This window comes from Oculina patagonica, chromosome 10 (genome assembly GCF_052425735.1).
Source record: "Oculina patagonica isolate OP01 chromosome 10, crgOcupat, whole genome shotgun sequence".
Taxonomy (NCBI): Eukaryota; Metazoa; Cnidaria; class Anthozoa; order Scleractinia; family Oculinidae; genus Oculina; species Oculina patagonica.
The window spans coordinates 7,667,387-7,685,085 of record NC_135767.1 but is presented as its reverse complement, the minus strand read 5'-3'; the positions used below and the strand labels follow the sequence as shown (position 1 = coordinate 7,685,085).

The 17,699-nt window shown below is 35.5% G+C and overlaps 1 protein-coding gene across 1 annotated transcript; it reads right to left on the bottom strand.

The window, feature by feature from the left end:
• Positions 1–5,714: 5,714 nt before the first annotated feature.
• Positions 5,715–17,582, bottom strand: LOC144628056 (histamine H2 receptor-like). Its single transcript, XM_078486109.1, has 2 exons — positions 17,473–17,582; positions 5,715–6,958 (listed from the first exon to the last, which is right to left on the bottom strand). The coding sequence occupies exon 2, from the start codon at positions 6,825–6,827 to the stop codon at positions 5,805–5,807; it is 1,023 nt and encodes a 340-aa protein (XP_078342235.1). The 5' UTR covers positions 6,828–6,958; positions 17,473–17,582; the 3' UTR covers positions 5,715–5,804.
• Between the last annotated feature and the right edge of the window lie 117 nt (positions 17,583–17,699).

Here is a 17,699-nt window from a genome sequence, read left to right as displayed (position 1 = left end):
GTATAGTATTTTGCTTACCGAAGCCTCCAAGAATACTGTTATTGACATTTAAGACCAGATCATTTAAAAATTCTACTTTATTTCTTGAACAAAAGTTAAGAACCTAATAAGAACCTAGTTAGCCTAATTTTACACTAAATACCATTTATATAAGAACCTGTTTAGGCTAACTTGAAAAAACCTAGGTTCTTATACGCGGGTTTTTACTGTATCTCCTCCCCTCCCCCCTACTCCCGCCCATATGACGCTGGTATTTAACATTCTACGCTTTTCAAACGTTTAACCTTTGCGAAAAATGCATGCAACCAACAAAATTTGAAGGTCGGTAGGTAACAATGAAAATAGGGGATAAACAAATTTCGAAAAATATGAGCTCGCTTTGTTTAAAATGAATTGTTTTATGCTTCCTCAAATTATGTCTATATAGACTGTGCTCGGCAACTTTTTGGCAACACTAAGAGTTTTTAGAGGAATCTTTGTGCAGCATATTTCGTAGTCGATAATTTACTTGTTTATCACGAATACCAACCCTTGCTTGTTAAAGCATTTAATAAGAAAAATTAAATGTAACGTTTAATCGACGTTTCGATGTATCCAACATCATTGGCTGTGGTCACATCTACCGCTAACTAAAGTTTAACTTTAGTTAGGGCCTGTTTACATGATTCCGGATTGACTTTCATTCCGGAACGAAACTCGTTCCGGAATGTGGTTCGTTCTGCATTTACATGACATAGTCGACCGGTTCAACCAAAGGCATTTTCACGTGCGTGGTTTTCGCGCGAGATCAAAACAAGGTGGCGCATGTTTCGCGCGAGATCAAAACAAGATGGCGCATGTTTCGCGCAAACATGTTTTTGTGCCCATTAATGGCCGTATCTGCAATTTTAACGAGTAATTTGACCATAGAGCTGCTTCTTTGGCCTAACCAGTAAATGCTATTACGTTTTTCACTCTGAATTCAAACTGTGGAGTCCGTATGCGGTTTCGCGAGTTGCGGTTTCATCTCGGAACGAAATTGGTTCTGTGTTTACATAATACCAGAATGAAATGTTATTCCAGAACGAAACTTTCATTCCGGAATAAAAACCGGAATAAACTCATTCCGGAATGACTTGACTTTCGTCTCGGTATCATGTAAACAGATACAGAGAAATGTATGTGGATGGAATGAACTCGTTCCGGAATGAAAGTCATTCCGGAATAATGTAAACAGGCCCTAAGTCTCAAATTACATGACGTCATACCTAACTATAGTTACTGCTTTCGGTCAACTTTGCTGTCACACCAATGCAGTACAGAGAAATGTATGTGGATGGAATGAACTCGTTCCGGAATGAAAGTCATTCCGGAATAATGTAAACAGGCCCTAAGTCTCAAATTACATGACGTCATACCTAACTATAGTTACTGCTTTCGGTCAACTTTGCTGTCACACCAATGCAGTTAACTACAGTTAGTTCTGATTAGTCTTTTGATAATTTTGAATTAAAATTAGTTCATGACAGCCCTTGTTGTTTATCCGTTAAATGTAAAAAAGTTGACTGGCAAAAGCCGTGTCTAGTTGTTCCTTTTTCCTATTTTGTACGGCAATTCGGCGTCGTAGAAAAATGTGAAGTAAGGTAAAACTTTTAACGGAAGCTAGAAGCCGAAGAATTCAAGCTTTATTTTTGCTTACATTGGTTATATGTAATTTCTTGGCATGTCGTTTTTCTTTTTTCCCTTGCTTCACGCTTTATTTTGCATATTAATGTTATCTCGCACATACGAAAATAATTGTCATATTCTGATTGGCTGTTCGTTTTTAAACTTAGGACTAAGGGCCTATTTATATGGAAGAGAGTTGTCCTTGGTAGAAGGGTTACCCTCTCCCCCGGGCCATCTTTTGCCGAGCGTTTATATGAGAAAGTTGTCCCTGTTGACCGAGCTAAAACTTGACCCTCTCGGTTCAAAAGATTGGCGGGAGTTGTTTTGAAACATCTATTATGCTAGTCCGTATTGTTTTGGATCAGCGAGACGTAAATTTTCTAAATATAGTTAGGGTGAACAGAGAAGCGGTCACATTGCCGAAATAGCTAACTGTAGTTATCAACTTCTTACTATAGTTAGTAGCGACCTTCAGATTTGACTACGAGTACGAGATCGAGTACGAGTACGACTTTGGAATTTCGACACAATTGTATCCCGCAAACTATAACTCTTCCCTGTTGCTGACTAACACATTTATAAAGTTAGGGGTAGGATTGGTGTGATACGTGATTATATGAGACACACGAATTTGGTTTGAAAACTCGTACTCGTATACTCAATCTCGAACTCGTAGTCCAATCTGAAGGTCGCTAGTAGCCTAGATGTGACCGCAGCCATATTTCAAGATTAAAAGTTCGTGGAATGTCAAGATTGTTAGATGAAGAGTTGAGTTCTGATTATCATTAGATGACATCCAGTATGCGTTATATTATGCAAATGCACTGATGATCAGTAAATAACTTTGCGCAAGTCGAGTCCGATGTGATGGCCTAAGCTCAGTTTATAAGCAACATTTCATAGATGAGGCAGTCAAGTTTAATCCGACATTTTTTGAGAAAGGAAAAATTGTCTGTGATGGTTGGGTTCTCGACTCCATGTTGTTCTTGCATGCGCTTTCCAATCAAAAATCTTGAGCTAGTGTGTTCATTAATGCGTTGCAGATATGGGTGTCGATTGATTTGTGAAACCTGAACCGTACAGGTCGGTACAGGTGTATAAGTTTCTTATCGCTCATCAAACCATCTCGTGGCTAATCATAAAGTTGATTACGAACTTCCATTAGTTGAAAGATATCCCGATTAGCAATGGACAACTATTCATCTCATCTATTACTGAGCCATTACTTTGCGGTAACCGTCGCTAAATCGAGCCAAAACAAACTGAACTTGCCCAACATGTGGCAGAGTACAGATTTAGAGATGTCATTGAACTCTACAAACGGGCCAAGCAAGCGCAGATCTAGACTTTCGACCTCTAGACACTTCATTGGCCACAACCTTAGGGCTCTATTCAATACATAATGAAATTAAAATACGTTGTCTTGTTTCTAAAGTTATACTGAGAAGCTTTTAAAAGATAGACAATTTACCTCAGTGAAACAGCCATCTCTCTTGCGTCAGTTATTTCATCTGCCCTTTCGTGAAGAAAAGTTACTTATAATTTAGTATAATGATGTCGGTGTCAAGGTAATGAACATTTGTTGTTAAAAATGTCCATTATCATTTAAATAAACCTTTGCTATGTATCAGTTTGCCAATTTTCATAAAAATGGTTGCTTTTTTATATATTTGCATAAAAATACAGTCAGTCGAGTGTAGAAACAATAAGAAAACTTCGGGGAGCCACAAACATTGGGCAAACAAAAATGTTAATTTAAAAATATAGAAAAACGACTGTCATCATTCCTTCTAAAAGTGCTTCATTGCAGCCATGTTGGAAAAGTCACGCATTAAAGATATGTGCTTTAAAATGATTTTTTTTTATGCTTCCATGTGATCTTTTTAAATTTAGCGTTACACCCCACCCCACCACGAGATAAAATTGCCCAAAGCTATCTGTTAACCTTTTAAGCTTTGCGACCGCGTACAACAGATTGAAAGCGCTATAAATTATAATCCTCTTCAATAAGGTGTGTTCTTTTGGCGAGAGTATAAGAGTGTTTGAAAAGTTGAGGTATTTGGGGTGCGTTATTTAATATATAATCATAAACTGCGGTATTATAGTTTTAGAGTTGCTTTATTTGCACTCTATGTCTCTGTTTTTACTAGATCATTAACAACAGATTAAATTATTAGATTAATTTACTGGTTTATTTTCATGTAATGTACTGGGAAAAAAGTATAATATAAAACGAAATTAAAATAATAATAATAATAATAATAATAATAATAACTTATTAATTTATAGTGCGCTTTTAACAAATGATCGAAAGCGCATTACAATATTAAAACCTTAAAATATTAATTATTATTTCAATTATTAAATTTACAATCCTTGCAAGAAAATTCAAGTGCTCATGTCAGTTTTTTTCTGGTCGATAACTTTCATTTAAATAATCGAACAGGCGAGCACCCGGCTACAATATTGACCGCGGTCAAATGTCTCAGGCAGTTTTTATTTTCAATTTCGGGGAATTTTGTTCTTCTTGAAGTGGACGTATAAGCAAGGATAGATAAAATAGTTGCTGATGGTAAATATATTTCCATTCCCGGCCTCAAATAAACGAGTATTGTTACTTTTAAAATGCTTTGCATCCGAACCACATTCCCCTGTTTTCAAACACGTATAACGTTTTTTTAGAAAAGAATGAATAATAATTATAATAATGATAATAATAATAATAATAATAATAAACATAATAATAATAATAATATCCACGATAAAAAGTTTAAAGCTACAAAAGCTTGTGGGGCCGTGTACCAATTAAAAGTTAAAATATCGAACTTTGAACAGTGAAAATTAGAACATTAATTTTGAAGTACTTTTCTTGTTTGTTTTTTTCGGAAAATTTCATCTTAATTTCATTTTTAAATATCTGTCGTTTGACCGCGGACGAGCTACACTGGGACGTGTTTCTTGTGTATGTGATTTTGTCCATGGTACACGTCCCTAAAACATGTCCCACTGTGTGTATCTACCTTTAAGGCTAGTTTACACGAGCATTCCTTATGTGACAATTTTTATTTGCTCGTGTGGACGAGAAAAATTGGCCAATTTTTATGTGACAAACATATTTGCTGAGAAGATGGCGTGTTAGCTTTTATGTGACAAATGAAAGTTGTCACATATCAAAAATTGCTCGTGAAAACGACTCGTCACATGAAATGTGGCAAATATTACGACAACATTGGTGGTCCCTAGTCACTGGGCACGCGTATCTCTGTGCGTATTTCTGCTGTCCAATGTCATTACTGGCGCACTAAATTTTGAACTGTTGTCAAATAATTGTTGTGCCATCTACACGATCAAATATATATTTGTCACATAAAAATTGCCCAAGCCAAAACATATCAGCAATTTACTGAAATTTGTAAACCAAAATATACTAATAAAACTTGCCGCAATCTTATCCAATTTAATTTTTAGATACAAAGTTTATAAATGGCAAACAGCTGAATCAACTAATATACTTTTTTTGATAATTTAATATACAAAGTAAATAAACGAATACATACATCAACAAATTTCTGAAGGCTTCATGACTTTCAGAAGTCTATAGCCCCTTTGCACATTAATTATGAGTTTCAAATCCTACAAGACTTTTGGAAATAAAATCCCCCTCTATCTCTAATTCCTTTTTCCTAAATTGGCATTTTAAGATTTTTGATTCTCAGCGAAGAAACTTTATGGCTTCAAGTTATGTTTAATGATTAAAAATGATCTTTTTACACAGGGACAAATAGCCTTTTTTTGTTAACTGTAAATTTTTTTGTTCAATAGACAAAACTAGTTATGTTTATGCTGGCATATCATGTGCCTACAGATTTGGCACAAGTAAGATAAATCGACTCATATACGAAACACGATTTAGCTACCGGAATGTAAGGAGTGCATGATCGTACGAAAATTGCGTTAGGAAAAGACTGCTAAATCCTAACGTAACGACAAAAAAAAAAAACATAACACAAAAAACTCCGAAAAAAAAAAAAAACAAACCAACAACAAACGTAACGTAACGAAACCTAACGTTATGTAACAGGTTCATCACTTTCGTAATTTACAATTTTATAATCACGGCTTGTAAAAGGTTTTTTCTTTCTCTTTTTCGTTTTAGTTTACACGGCCACAGGTCCATCACAATGAGTTGCTCGGGTGTGTTCCATCTCCGTGTCATTCTTACGCCAACTAAAGAACATTTTCTCAAATATGCTTTTGACTCTGGACTTCAAATCGTATTTCCTCAGCGTGTATGTAAGTGGGTTGAACACCGATGTACACAACCTGAGATAGTAAATAGTAATGACAATTTCCCCAGGTATCTGACCATGATGGTGTTGCAGAACGAGCTCGAGAATAAAATACGGCAACCAGAAGATAACGTATAGGAATAAAAGCAACACGCATGTTAAAACTGCTCTCCGTTGCCGTCGCTGTAGCTTCTTCTCACGCTTGATGAACTCGGCTGGTAGGTTTTCCCGTGCGATTCTCTGACACTGCTTTCGCAGCAACAACAACATGCGCGCGTCAAGAACAATCATGACAATAAGAGGTACGACGAAAAACACAATGATGTTAAACAACATGTAGATTGTCTCCTTTTCGCGTACAAGAGCCAAATCTTCCTTGGCGGTAGCGATGCTGACATTCCAAGTCCATGAAAGACGAACTAAAGACTGGCCAAGACTGATTAACCATGTGATTCCGAGGACTGTAAAAACTCTACCGCGGTGAACAATTTCAGGGTACCGTAAGGCCCACATAATGTAGATGTAACGATCGCAGGTCATTACGGTGATGTGAAGCACGGTGGACAGGGCCATAAAAGTGAAAAATATGATAGAACTTGCACATACCGAAGATAGATGTGTAGCACTGCTGCATGTTACAAGAAGAGGAATACCAACGAACCCCACAAGAAAGTCAGACACGGCTAAACTTGCCAAGATGATGTTGGTTGTTGTCCTCAGGGACGAGTAGCAGCCGATAAGTAAGATGACACCGCTATTTATCACCAAAATGAATACCATAATAACCACTGCAGGAATGGTATCGGGAGGAATTCCAAACCCTGAATTTCCAGGACGAGTATGGTTATCTGACTCCGTCATATTTCCTATGTTAACAGTCTGATTACTCATAATATCTTCTAAGCCGTTGTGCGAAGTTTTAGTTTCTTCGTAATACGCAGCGTTTATTGATCAACTTTGGCCTGGAATCGTTGATTAATCAGAGCCAAGGTGAAGGGACCCGTATAAATGATTGCCTTCAACTGCAAATGAAAAAAAAGTTGATTCAATTTCCTTTCCAATATGAAACTGCTGCGACGAGAATTTCAAATTAAAACCTGACTTTGATCTTCTGCATGACTCCGTGTAAAATTTTCAGCTAGCACAGCTGCTAACAGCAATATGAGATTATCTTGTGTGATTGGCGAGAAACAAAATTAATGTTGACCAAACTTGTGATTTTTGCCGCGTAATTAAGCTGCGCTACTATTTTTGTTTTTTCAAACCAGAAAAGGATGGAAAAATTAAATATAAACAAAATAAACAAATTGCGTACAAACCTTGAAGACTACAGACAGTGCAGTTTTTTATATAAGCATTATAAAATCAAATTTGCCTTTTTCGGCTTTTAATTAGTTTTTGCCATTTTTTTTTTCAGTTAATTATGCAGATTCCGAGGAACGTTTCCTGTTTGGTAAATATGGTTTTAAAAGTTCAAAAAGCACCACACTGTAGAAATGTGATTTACTCCTTTGGAACTTTTTAAAACTACATTTCATGCAGAGCTTTATCTGGCAGAATTTGCATCAGAATTAAATCAAAATTCACAGTTGGTATTTCACACGCCAAAGCCCTTCTTCTAGGAAATAAAATCGTCAAACTTGCCAAGCTGTAATCAGATTTTTGCCTGGTTGGAAATGTCGCATTTACAACCCGGTCTCAGCTTCAGTGAATGACAGTTTTTAATCCGTAATTCCTTTGCGTGGTTGATTTATTTTCACTCTATAATTATGTTTTCAAGGCTTGAGGTATTAAAGTATATTTCCTGTGAGCGTTTGTTATGTCTTTTTCTTTAACCCTTTGGAATTTTTAATACCTCAAGCTGTTTCCGTATATAAAGATCCTGTATTGAAACATTACATGCAAAAAATTTGCATCACAACTGTTTCTGAAGTCGATATCCTAATTTAACATTTATCTCAAAGGTTCCTTTTTCTCAAGGCTGAAAAAACTTTGATCACCTGTTTATAATTAACTGTACCATTCAGCTCTAACTTCTTAAAATTTGCTCGCGTTTTTAGCATGAAGATCATTTTTTTTTATTTCGTCTTGCACGACTATTACTTTCCATGAGAAATTGTTGTTCTATACATTAGTTCACTGCGTAAAATTTTGTATGGAAAGTTCACTCCTGTTTATAACTCGTTTTAGGCTCTTTGCCTTTTGGTTTACATTTTCTGCTGCCTAACCACGTGAAATCTCGATTTTTCGAATCCTTTTTTTTTTCGATTCTCCCGATAACTCGAACCAAAAGTCGATTTTCCTGAATTTGCCTCAATTAAAGTTGAACATTATAAATTTTACCTTCGATTTCTTAAACTACCGATTTCGTGAACCATTTTTTTGTTTCCCTTAGAGTTTCGTGAAATCGGGTTTCCACAGTATTAAATTTTAGTTTTTGCATGCTCTTTGTGTTTTCAACAATATGTCAAACTGATTTTATTCTGAGTAAACGGTAAAGGAAACTAAAAGTAAATGTATGCTAAATATCCCAGGTTTCTTAAAAGTTTACCATAGTATCAGACATGGATAAGCTAAGCTTGGTAATTAGGCGAAAACCATTCTAATTACGACTGTCTAGCCGCCAGCTATCTGTGCGCTGTTTATAAGGAAATATGAATTAAGAGAAAAAGAACCATTTCGAAAAAACTGTTTCACTCAGACCGTCTTCTCGTGCTAGCCTAATGCCTCTTCGAAATAGATGTAATATTTCCAGAAGAACGCATTGTATAGAAATCAACCCTTCTTTTCTAAAACTGGTAATTCATTTTTTCTCGGCTATTTATAAGTGTAAAATCTCGAAATGGTCTCTCTCGAAATTTTAATTTCACATTTTGCTCGGTGTGCGCAAAATAAATCCGCACAATAATTCAGGCTTTAAAACGAGAAATTCAAACGGGAAAGCCCTGAAATAAAACAGCCCTTACACACCGAATTTCATGGCCGTATGAACTTATCTTCTCAACATAAATTAATTTTGCACAAATAAATAAGCAGGCAACGTACTTGTAAAAAGAAAAGAACGCAATGTTCATGAAACTAACCTTTTTCTACGGCGTAAGACTGAGATTTCTGCGCCAAGCCAATTCTAAATTAGGCCGCGCTTCTCCCCTTTAAAAAAATAAGTTTCGAAGTGATCATTTGACAGCGCCTGGGGAAATGGAAGCAAATTCTCCAGCTGTCTTTCTCAACTTGTTTTTCTTTTTACTCGAAACTGTCACATGGTTTAGTCTGCGGTATACTTTGATTGCTTTGTTAAACCCGTGTAAACATTTGATTAAATAAATCGGTGGTTAGGTTTCCAGACCAAGGTGAAAATCAGAAAAAATCTTGTCTCTCCATGAACAACACGTAATCAGATTTCAAATGAAACTAGAGAAAAGTTGAAAGTTAATTTGTTTCTATATGGAGAGCTTATCTCTCGTAGAATCGCTCGAACACTTTAACATCGAAATTATTAGCTTTTACTAATTAAAGACATTAAAACTATATGTAAATTCTTTATCACATAGCTCATACAACTCGAACATTTTTCCCAGAGGGGCCTGAAGGGGTAAAATGGAAACTGCGATTTGGGCAAATTTTCACCGGGAAAATGAGATTTGGGCCACTAGGACTGGGAATTACAAACAAATAAACAATAGAACTGGGAATAGGATTTGGAAAATCGGGAAAACAATAGGATGGAAAATGGGATTGTAAAAAGAACATTTATGTTCATAGAGTTTTTAAAATATGCATGGTCTAAGAGTTTAAAGGGTCATTTCCCTGAGCTTCACGTAATGAAAACGCATTCTATGGCCGTAAAGTTTAATGGGTGGGGTGGGTTGGTAGGTGGGTGAGTGGGTGGGTGGGTGGGTAAGAAGGAAAAAGGCCAGTCTGAATTCGAAAGCAGCCAGCGTGGAGCACAAGAATAAGATCGATCATGAAAGAATCAGAAACTAGTAGCGCCATAACAAGAACCAGTGCGTCTTCTATCGAAATGGTAATAATTGCAGCTATGCTTTTTTTTTAAGAATAAAAATCAGCGATAAATTTTTCGATTACTTTTCGTAATTTTTATAATTTTAAATTTCTAATAATTTATAGTTTTTAAATAGAGAACGCGTAAAAGAACGTTAATGATTTAAGACTCTAAAATGTGGAATGTTCTTTTTTTTACTCGCCTTGGGTAAGATCGCTGAAAATAGGGAGTTTATAGTAGCACTATATCTTTCTTGTGGTACCGAAAATTTAGTAGCAACTTTTTTATATACTTTTTAAAGGGGAATTTTTTTTTTGTTTTTGGAGCAAATTTCCACAATTTATTAGCACAGTTGGGAAATACCTACTTGTTGACATATTGGTAAGGCGCATGGAGAGTATTTCCATTTTAATCATGCTGTTTGTTATAAAATAGGAATTAATCCGTACATGGCTAAAACAAAAGCGAAAACAGACACTCGTCTCGAATGACCGCAGGGATATTTAGTTAAACAAAAAACATTAAGACTATCCAGATAATTATCATGCAAAATGTCTCATGCAAAATAATTTCTGTCAATCATCAAAACGTCTGGTGTAAAGTACTACAGATCTGAGTATGAATTTCCTCCAAACATGGACAAACAAATTCTCTATTTTTCTTATAGTTTTTCCTTTATTTTCGGTCCAACGATCTTGACGCATGGAGAGAGCATCAATAAGTTATTATAATTTTTGTCGTTTGGCTCTATTTCTACAAACTTTGTATATGTCAGAGCAACACGAACTATCATAGCCTTTTGTAATATTCAGGATTCAGAAATTTTAAGATAAATAACTAAAGTTCAAATATTGCTTGTAGCTCGAACTTATTCTTGTACATCATGAATATTTTATAACCTTTTGATTAGAATACAAATGCGAAAAAAATAGCCATTTTTTTCTCAATTTTCTCTGCAGGTTACGTCTGAATAGGACAATGCCTTGACCTCTTTGAAACATAACAAAGTTTAAAGTTGCCCGACGGACAATTTTTGTATTAGGTTAATATTATGCGTGGAGAAAAGGCGAATATTTTTTTCTCGATTAATTAGTTGTATTGTATATGTGCTACCAAAGAATTATTCCGAGAACTGAAGTGAGCACAGCAACGATTGTGCATTAAACATTTTTCATTGGGTAAATTACTATGTCGCAGGTATTTCTAACTTCAGATATTATGTTACAGTAGAATATCCCGATTTCTTAATCCTTGACTTTTCAAACCTCCCTTTCATTAACTCCAACCAAAAATCGTTTCCCTTGGATTGCTCTTCTCGGTCCCCTATTTCCCTAATAAAATCCACCCCCCATCTACAAATAAACAACCTAATCTCCACCAATTTTCGTTCAAAAACTAAACACATAAAAAATCAGGTGTGATCTCTGTTAACGAGCAAAACAACATGCTCCGACATGCATGATTATCTCAAAATCATTTCTATCTTCATAAAAGCCGGTGATGCAAAAGCGATTAAACAAGAATTACCTGCCTGGAAGCTTTTTCAGTCCTGGTCGGAAACCGGGAGAGATGATAAGCTTATCAGAAACTGGTTACTTGTTCAAGATCCGTCCAATTTATGCTGTGTTTCTGAATCGATATCTGTTAATTGGTTAGTGTTTTATTTTGAGTGGGTGGAATAAATAAATCTTTCTTAGTGCCATGCAAAAATTGGCATACGCTAACTAGTTCAATCACAAACGAACAAACTATTTACGTCAGAGGGGGTAGGAGCAAATTAAACCACTGCAAACACAATGACGTCATAATCTCTCTACTCAATTTTTATCTCGCGAAAGCTTTTACTGCATGTCCATTAGTCCTTAACGTCAATTTACTTTACTTGAAAATTGTTAACGTTTTTTTTCAAAATCATCAGTCTGCTTACGTCACTAAATTGTTCCGTAATTCGTATGTGACGTACACTCTCACGCACACTTCTGACTCAAAAAAAATAATTAGGCCTCAGCCACCAATTTTAAAAAGTGCGACCCTTGTGTCTTATCTAGTCTAACACAACGGGCAAGAGTAAACGGTTTCTCCAAATCCAGAAAATAACGGTTATGACATGAAATAAAGAGCTTATCAGTGGATTTTGAATACTTTTTTACAGGGCAGTACTCTAACAAGGAAAGTATCCTTTTCTACGTTATCATTTGTTAATACGTTACATTTTCATTGGGCGAAGTGTAGATCAAGTCTCAGAAACACATTAAAAACTTTGTCGATCATCGCTTTGCTTGTACAACTAGGAAAGCAGAACTAATTAATTCCCTTGTGTACTCCAGTTAGCCGCTTCGGTGGTTTGGCCGGATTAGATTCAACACGACTATTAACTGGAAATACGATAGGTCCGATAGCGCAAACAGAATTCCGCATTTAAAATTTTGGCTGTTTTTCCGAGTTACCGGTAAACTAACCCCGTAAAAAACCTCCGAAACAACTACTTTCGATGAAATCACAAAATCAAAAATATCAGCGACCTTCTCAGTTTGTCGCTGATTACTACATTAATATGTAAACCGCATGAAGTATATCTATAAGATCACAAAAATTCCTTCTTAGATGTCTCAAAAGTGTCAAATAAACATGTCCGAAAGATACTATATAATACAATAACAATAATGTACTTTAAAGAAAGGGCTTTAGGGCATTCTATTAGCTCGAGTATGAGTTACAGCTTTCGTGCTTAAAAAGAGGGGAAGGTTTTTTTTCAGGTTTTTAAAAAATAAAGATTATATTTTACTCGATCATACCTCGTAGCGATGTCTTCAGGAAAAGAAGGTTGATAATTCTTTCAATGCAAAAGGCGCAGAATTCAACTGAAGCTTGAAAAAGGAACAACGTATCTACTGTTGTCGTGTTTTTTTTTTTTTCACAGCCAACGACAACTTCTTTAGCTGTCAACAAAAATCTATTTACTCTAGTTTGCCCATCTGCTGTTCGTAGGACTGCCTGCTAAAAAAAGCGGTCGCCTCTAGTTTAAAAGAACTGGCCAATTAAACCAACATTAATAAAATTTTTCGCCAAACAAACGCTACAGAAAAAGTGATTAATCGTGTAACAAGCCTTAAGAATCTGTGACGACATTGTTCTTATTTCGTTACATTCATCCAATCAACTAGAGAGTTTTTGCTTAATTGTTACTAACAACTCCTAGTTATTTACTCAAGATATATATTTTGACACTCAGAGATTGCACGATATTTTAATACTTCCGTGCTCCAGAATATTGATGCAATTATTTTTCCCGTAAGCTGCTAAGTACCGTGAGGAAAATAAATTGATAAAATTGTTTTTGAAGGCGGTTGCATGCAATCTTCTGTGCTTATTCAGTTCACAAAAAAAGATGATGTAGGAAAGCATTAAGATTCGTTAAAAACGCTAACCAACTATTAGAAAAGACTTAATCGTTTCGTTATTTTTTTTTTTTTTTTTTTTTTTTTTTTTTTCTCTAAAGCGGATATTTTTTCGTGACAACGTAAAAATACAGTTATAATTAAACAAGAATTGGTCCCCGATAACAACACAAAGTAATCCATTTTGCGTAACATAGTCGCACTTCTCTAGCGAACTAAATTTCGATATTGTAATGAGCATTTAAACTGTAATTAACCACTCTGAACTTGTAGAACTGTTGTTAAATGGAACGTTTTCACGAAACTGACGTCATTTTGTTGAGGCACAAAATTACATCCAAATTTAACTGTCCACTATGAGTTACTATGGTAAAAAAACAAAAACAACGGAGTAATAAAAAAAAAAACGAATAATGATGATTAGGACTGGGAAATGTTGCAACAGATTATGAATACAGAATCTTGAAAAAATTAGATCTCTTAAAGTTTGCACGCGCCATCTGTATTGGCACAAAATTAAAGATGATTTTCAGTTTATCAATGCTAATTTTTAACGGACAATTTGATGGTGAACGGAGCATTTTCATGAGCGTTGATGCTGTTTCACTTTTTTCCATTAGAGTTAAACGTACAATGACTTGTGCTCTTTTCCTCGTAAAACGTGTTCTACTAAGCAGCCTTGATCTGTAATTTACTATCATAATTACTCCAGAAACGGGAAAGCTTTTATAGTAATTGCGCTGTGAAGTGTACATGTGATTTTGTGGCCGTCACCCATAATCATTTGAAAGATAACATGGACCAGATAAAACGTGATAAAACCTCAGAAAGACTAGCATTTAGAGAATTAAAAGCACTATGCACACGTCTGAAAGGGACACTGTCGCGAGCTTCACTTCCTAAAGACGTATTAAAACCTACAAATAGTTGTTCAGTGTTGTTCAAAATTGCCATGCCAGTGTACTGAAGCTATAAACAAGTGATATTATTGTGATACCATTGGGAACTTTAGATCTCAACTTGAAAAAGTTAGGCTGACTTTTTCAAGTTCTGCCCTGATGGCCTGGAAAAACAGCTAAAACTAATAATGCCCCCCTCTTCCTTCAACGACAACCTATCTTCATCTTGATGTTCTAGGCGCATTTCGTGTACGAGCGAGAGTACTTCGCCAATTTTAGTACTTTAACTGAAAAGCAGAAAAATCCCCCTGACAGTGCCCCTTTAAGAGAAGTTGTTCGTGACATATACATTTTTACTTGGCGTATTAACTAGAAGTTCTGCCAATCTGTCCTCCAAGCAAGCACTTACAGCTTAGTTGTACTTATCTTACCGTAAAATTCCGGTTATAAGCCCCCCCCCCCCCCCCCCCGCTTATAAGCCTTCCCGGTTATCGGCCTATCTACCTGGAAACAAAAAAAAATCCAATTTTAAGTCCCCCTCCCCTCCCCCCCCGATATAAGCCCCCCTCTGCCGGATGACAGTACTGAACAAGGCTAAACGTTGCTTTATTATGCGTTTTTGACTTAAAAACGTATTTCGATCAACACTCTCATGGCTCTTTTCGAAAGTTTTTTCATTCCGCTTATAGGCCCTACCGGATATAAGCCCCTCCGCTTATAAGCCCACCCAAAACCCCTTACGAAGTTGTATAAGCCCAGGGCTTATAACCGGAATTCTACGGTATTCCTCCTATTCCTCCTGACCACACGAAAGATTAAAAGAAAAAATTAACGTGAAAAGTCAGCATTTGGGTATAAGAAAACGTTGGATAATAAATCTTGTTTACCTTTCCGTGTGAAGTATCGTGGTACATTTTTACTCGTCATTTGAATTTTAACTGGCCCTTCAATTGGGGATCGCCAAACTACTGCAAGACTCGTAAAAACTATACAGCGATACTACGCAGTAAAATGTCTAATAAGATGTAAGTCTTCCAGTAAAAATTATTTGTCTGACACGTGACTCTTTAGAAGGCTTTTGATTGTAGGATTATTTAAAAAGGATATACCGACAAAAGAAATTTAAGGCGATCAGTCAAGATAATTTTAAACATATACCAATGTAAACAGTACTTCTTGGAATAGTAGCCTTCAATGAAATAAACGCCCCATGAAAATCATTTCTTAACGCCTCCTACAGATATAATTTCCCCCTTTGAGAAAAGCCAAAAAATATAGAATCGCAGTTTTATAGAGGATCGCCCCAGCTATTATTATTCAAAGAGATACGTAACACGACACAAGAAAGAAGTGCATTAAGATAATTTACCGGAGAAGGCAAGGACTCAAAACAATTTCCTGAGCTAAAGAACAACAACATATTAGAGGAAATTAAGAGTTATGGCTACATGAATTTTTAACCAGGAGCTGTTTCAGTACGTACTATAATCACAATAGGAAAATATCTCTCTTGTTCACCGGGTTAAAAATTCTGATTTGTAGGAACATATAAGAGTTTGTTCTTTTTATTTTCATCCAATTTATGATTTCTTCTTTGCAAATCATAACCCGTCAAGCTGTCATTTCTTTGAGACACAAAATAATTTGAGTAAGACGTTCGCTGCATGCTGTTCAACCTTATAAATTATTCACTGGCGCAAATATTAACTGGCAATGTAAATTTCAGCTTAATCATCAATTATTCAAAACTTCCAACCGAATTTAAAGTTTCTTTTGAATTACACCGCCTCGATAAATTTAGGTGCCATTAAAATAATTTTTAAAAACAAATACAAAATATGGACTCGGCAGAGTTTTAAAAAATATGAAAAAAGAATATGACAACGAGAGTGGTAGGTAAATTAAATACATGTATCTTCTACAGATAACCAATACTCTGAATAGTTTTTACTTATTTTTGTTATCACCAATGTCCATCCTCTCCAGATCAATAAATCCCCAGCTATTTTCTCATCAAAAGCTATTGTTGTGGCGAAGCATTCTAATAAATGCTTTCAAAATTCCTGATTTTGCGATAAAATTTCTGTATAGTACCAGTAGAGATTTTTCAAAAAGGAAAGAAATTTAAACATCATACGTGATCTTGTATAAATGTATCTGGTCCTATATTTTAAAATAAATCATCTAGAAATTAAATAAGGTAGAAGTAATTAGACTTGTAGGTTTTCTTCATGCAGTTTATGAATTTAGAAAGGAAATCAGCTTTTTTGTCTGAATTGAGAATAGAATTTTCGTTAATGTTTTTTGCTTCTTCTTTGCTTATGATTTGTTATGGTTCGGAGTGGGCGACATTTACATCTAACAACGAAGCTAATATGCTTGCACGCTCTATATCTCTCCCCGCACGTTCACTGCAATTTAATGGATCCAGTGCTAAGGCTAATTGCATAACAGATTAATCGACTGCCTCATGCTGCGACTCAGTTTAAGTTTTACAATCCACTAAATTTCTCGTTTCGGGCATAAATATTACTCAATTTGCGTACATCGCCTTCAGAAAAATAACGGAATATTTTTCATGAAACAACCCAAAATAAATCATGTCGTTATGGCATCGGGTATGGTTTGCGTGCAGGGGCAATCAAAAAGTGAGGGAATATTCTTTTAGGAAACAACGTAAAATAGTTATTTTGTTTTGTCATTGCCTCGACTACAGTTATCGTCAATTTACATCAAGTTTTTTATTTCGTTAGGTTTGTCGTTTCAAAGCTTACAAAAAAATTTCTATAATTTGCGGATAGGCTCAACTTTGGGACAAAATAGTCTTTAGTAAAACTACACAAGTTAAGTTGGGCATGCTGTCATTATTTGCGCGCAAACGATACATCGCGGATGTCCTTCTGGGTTTGTCATTTGAAACAAAATAAATACTAGTCTATGATTTGTGTACATGTGTAATTTGCTGGGTACGGAAGTATTCTGAAGTTCAACAACAAAATCTAAATTTCCATACCACGGTTTACTTGCGTAAACGATAAATCGGTTATATGAAGTATCTACGAGCTATTACGTGTTTTATATTTTGCCAGGCATGTCGTTCTGTTCTTTTTTCATGATTTATCTGTTGGATACAGACAGCAAAAATTCAAAAAAATAATCTGCGTGAAACAAGTTACATTGGCTCATATCAATGTATCTCCGGGATATCAAAAAAGAAAGCAAAATGTTCAACTTACCCTTATTTAAAATCTTCCTTGGATACGAGATTTTACATTTAAAAGACGTTTTCTGTACGCGAATCGTCTGGGGCTTCGACGTGAAGTGACAGTTCGTATATGCATTCGACTGCTGAAACTAATCATTCATGCATTCAAAATTTGCTTTTAATTTCCTGTAACAATACTTCTTTATCCGTTCTTCGGCATGAATAATTTAATAACTGTAAATTATGGGCAACTTCGTA

Coding starts and splice junctions, on each gene's coding strand:
- LOC144628056 (XM_078486109.1), bottom strand. CDS start 6,827: ATGAGTAATCAGACTGTTAACATAGGAAATATGACGGAGTCAGATAAC.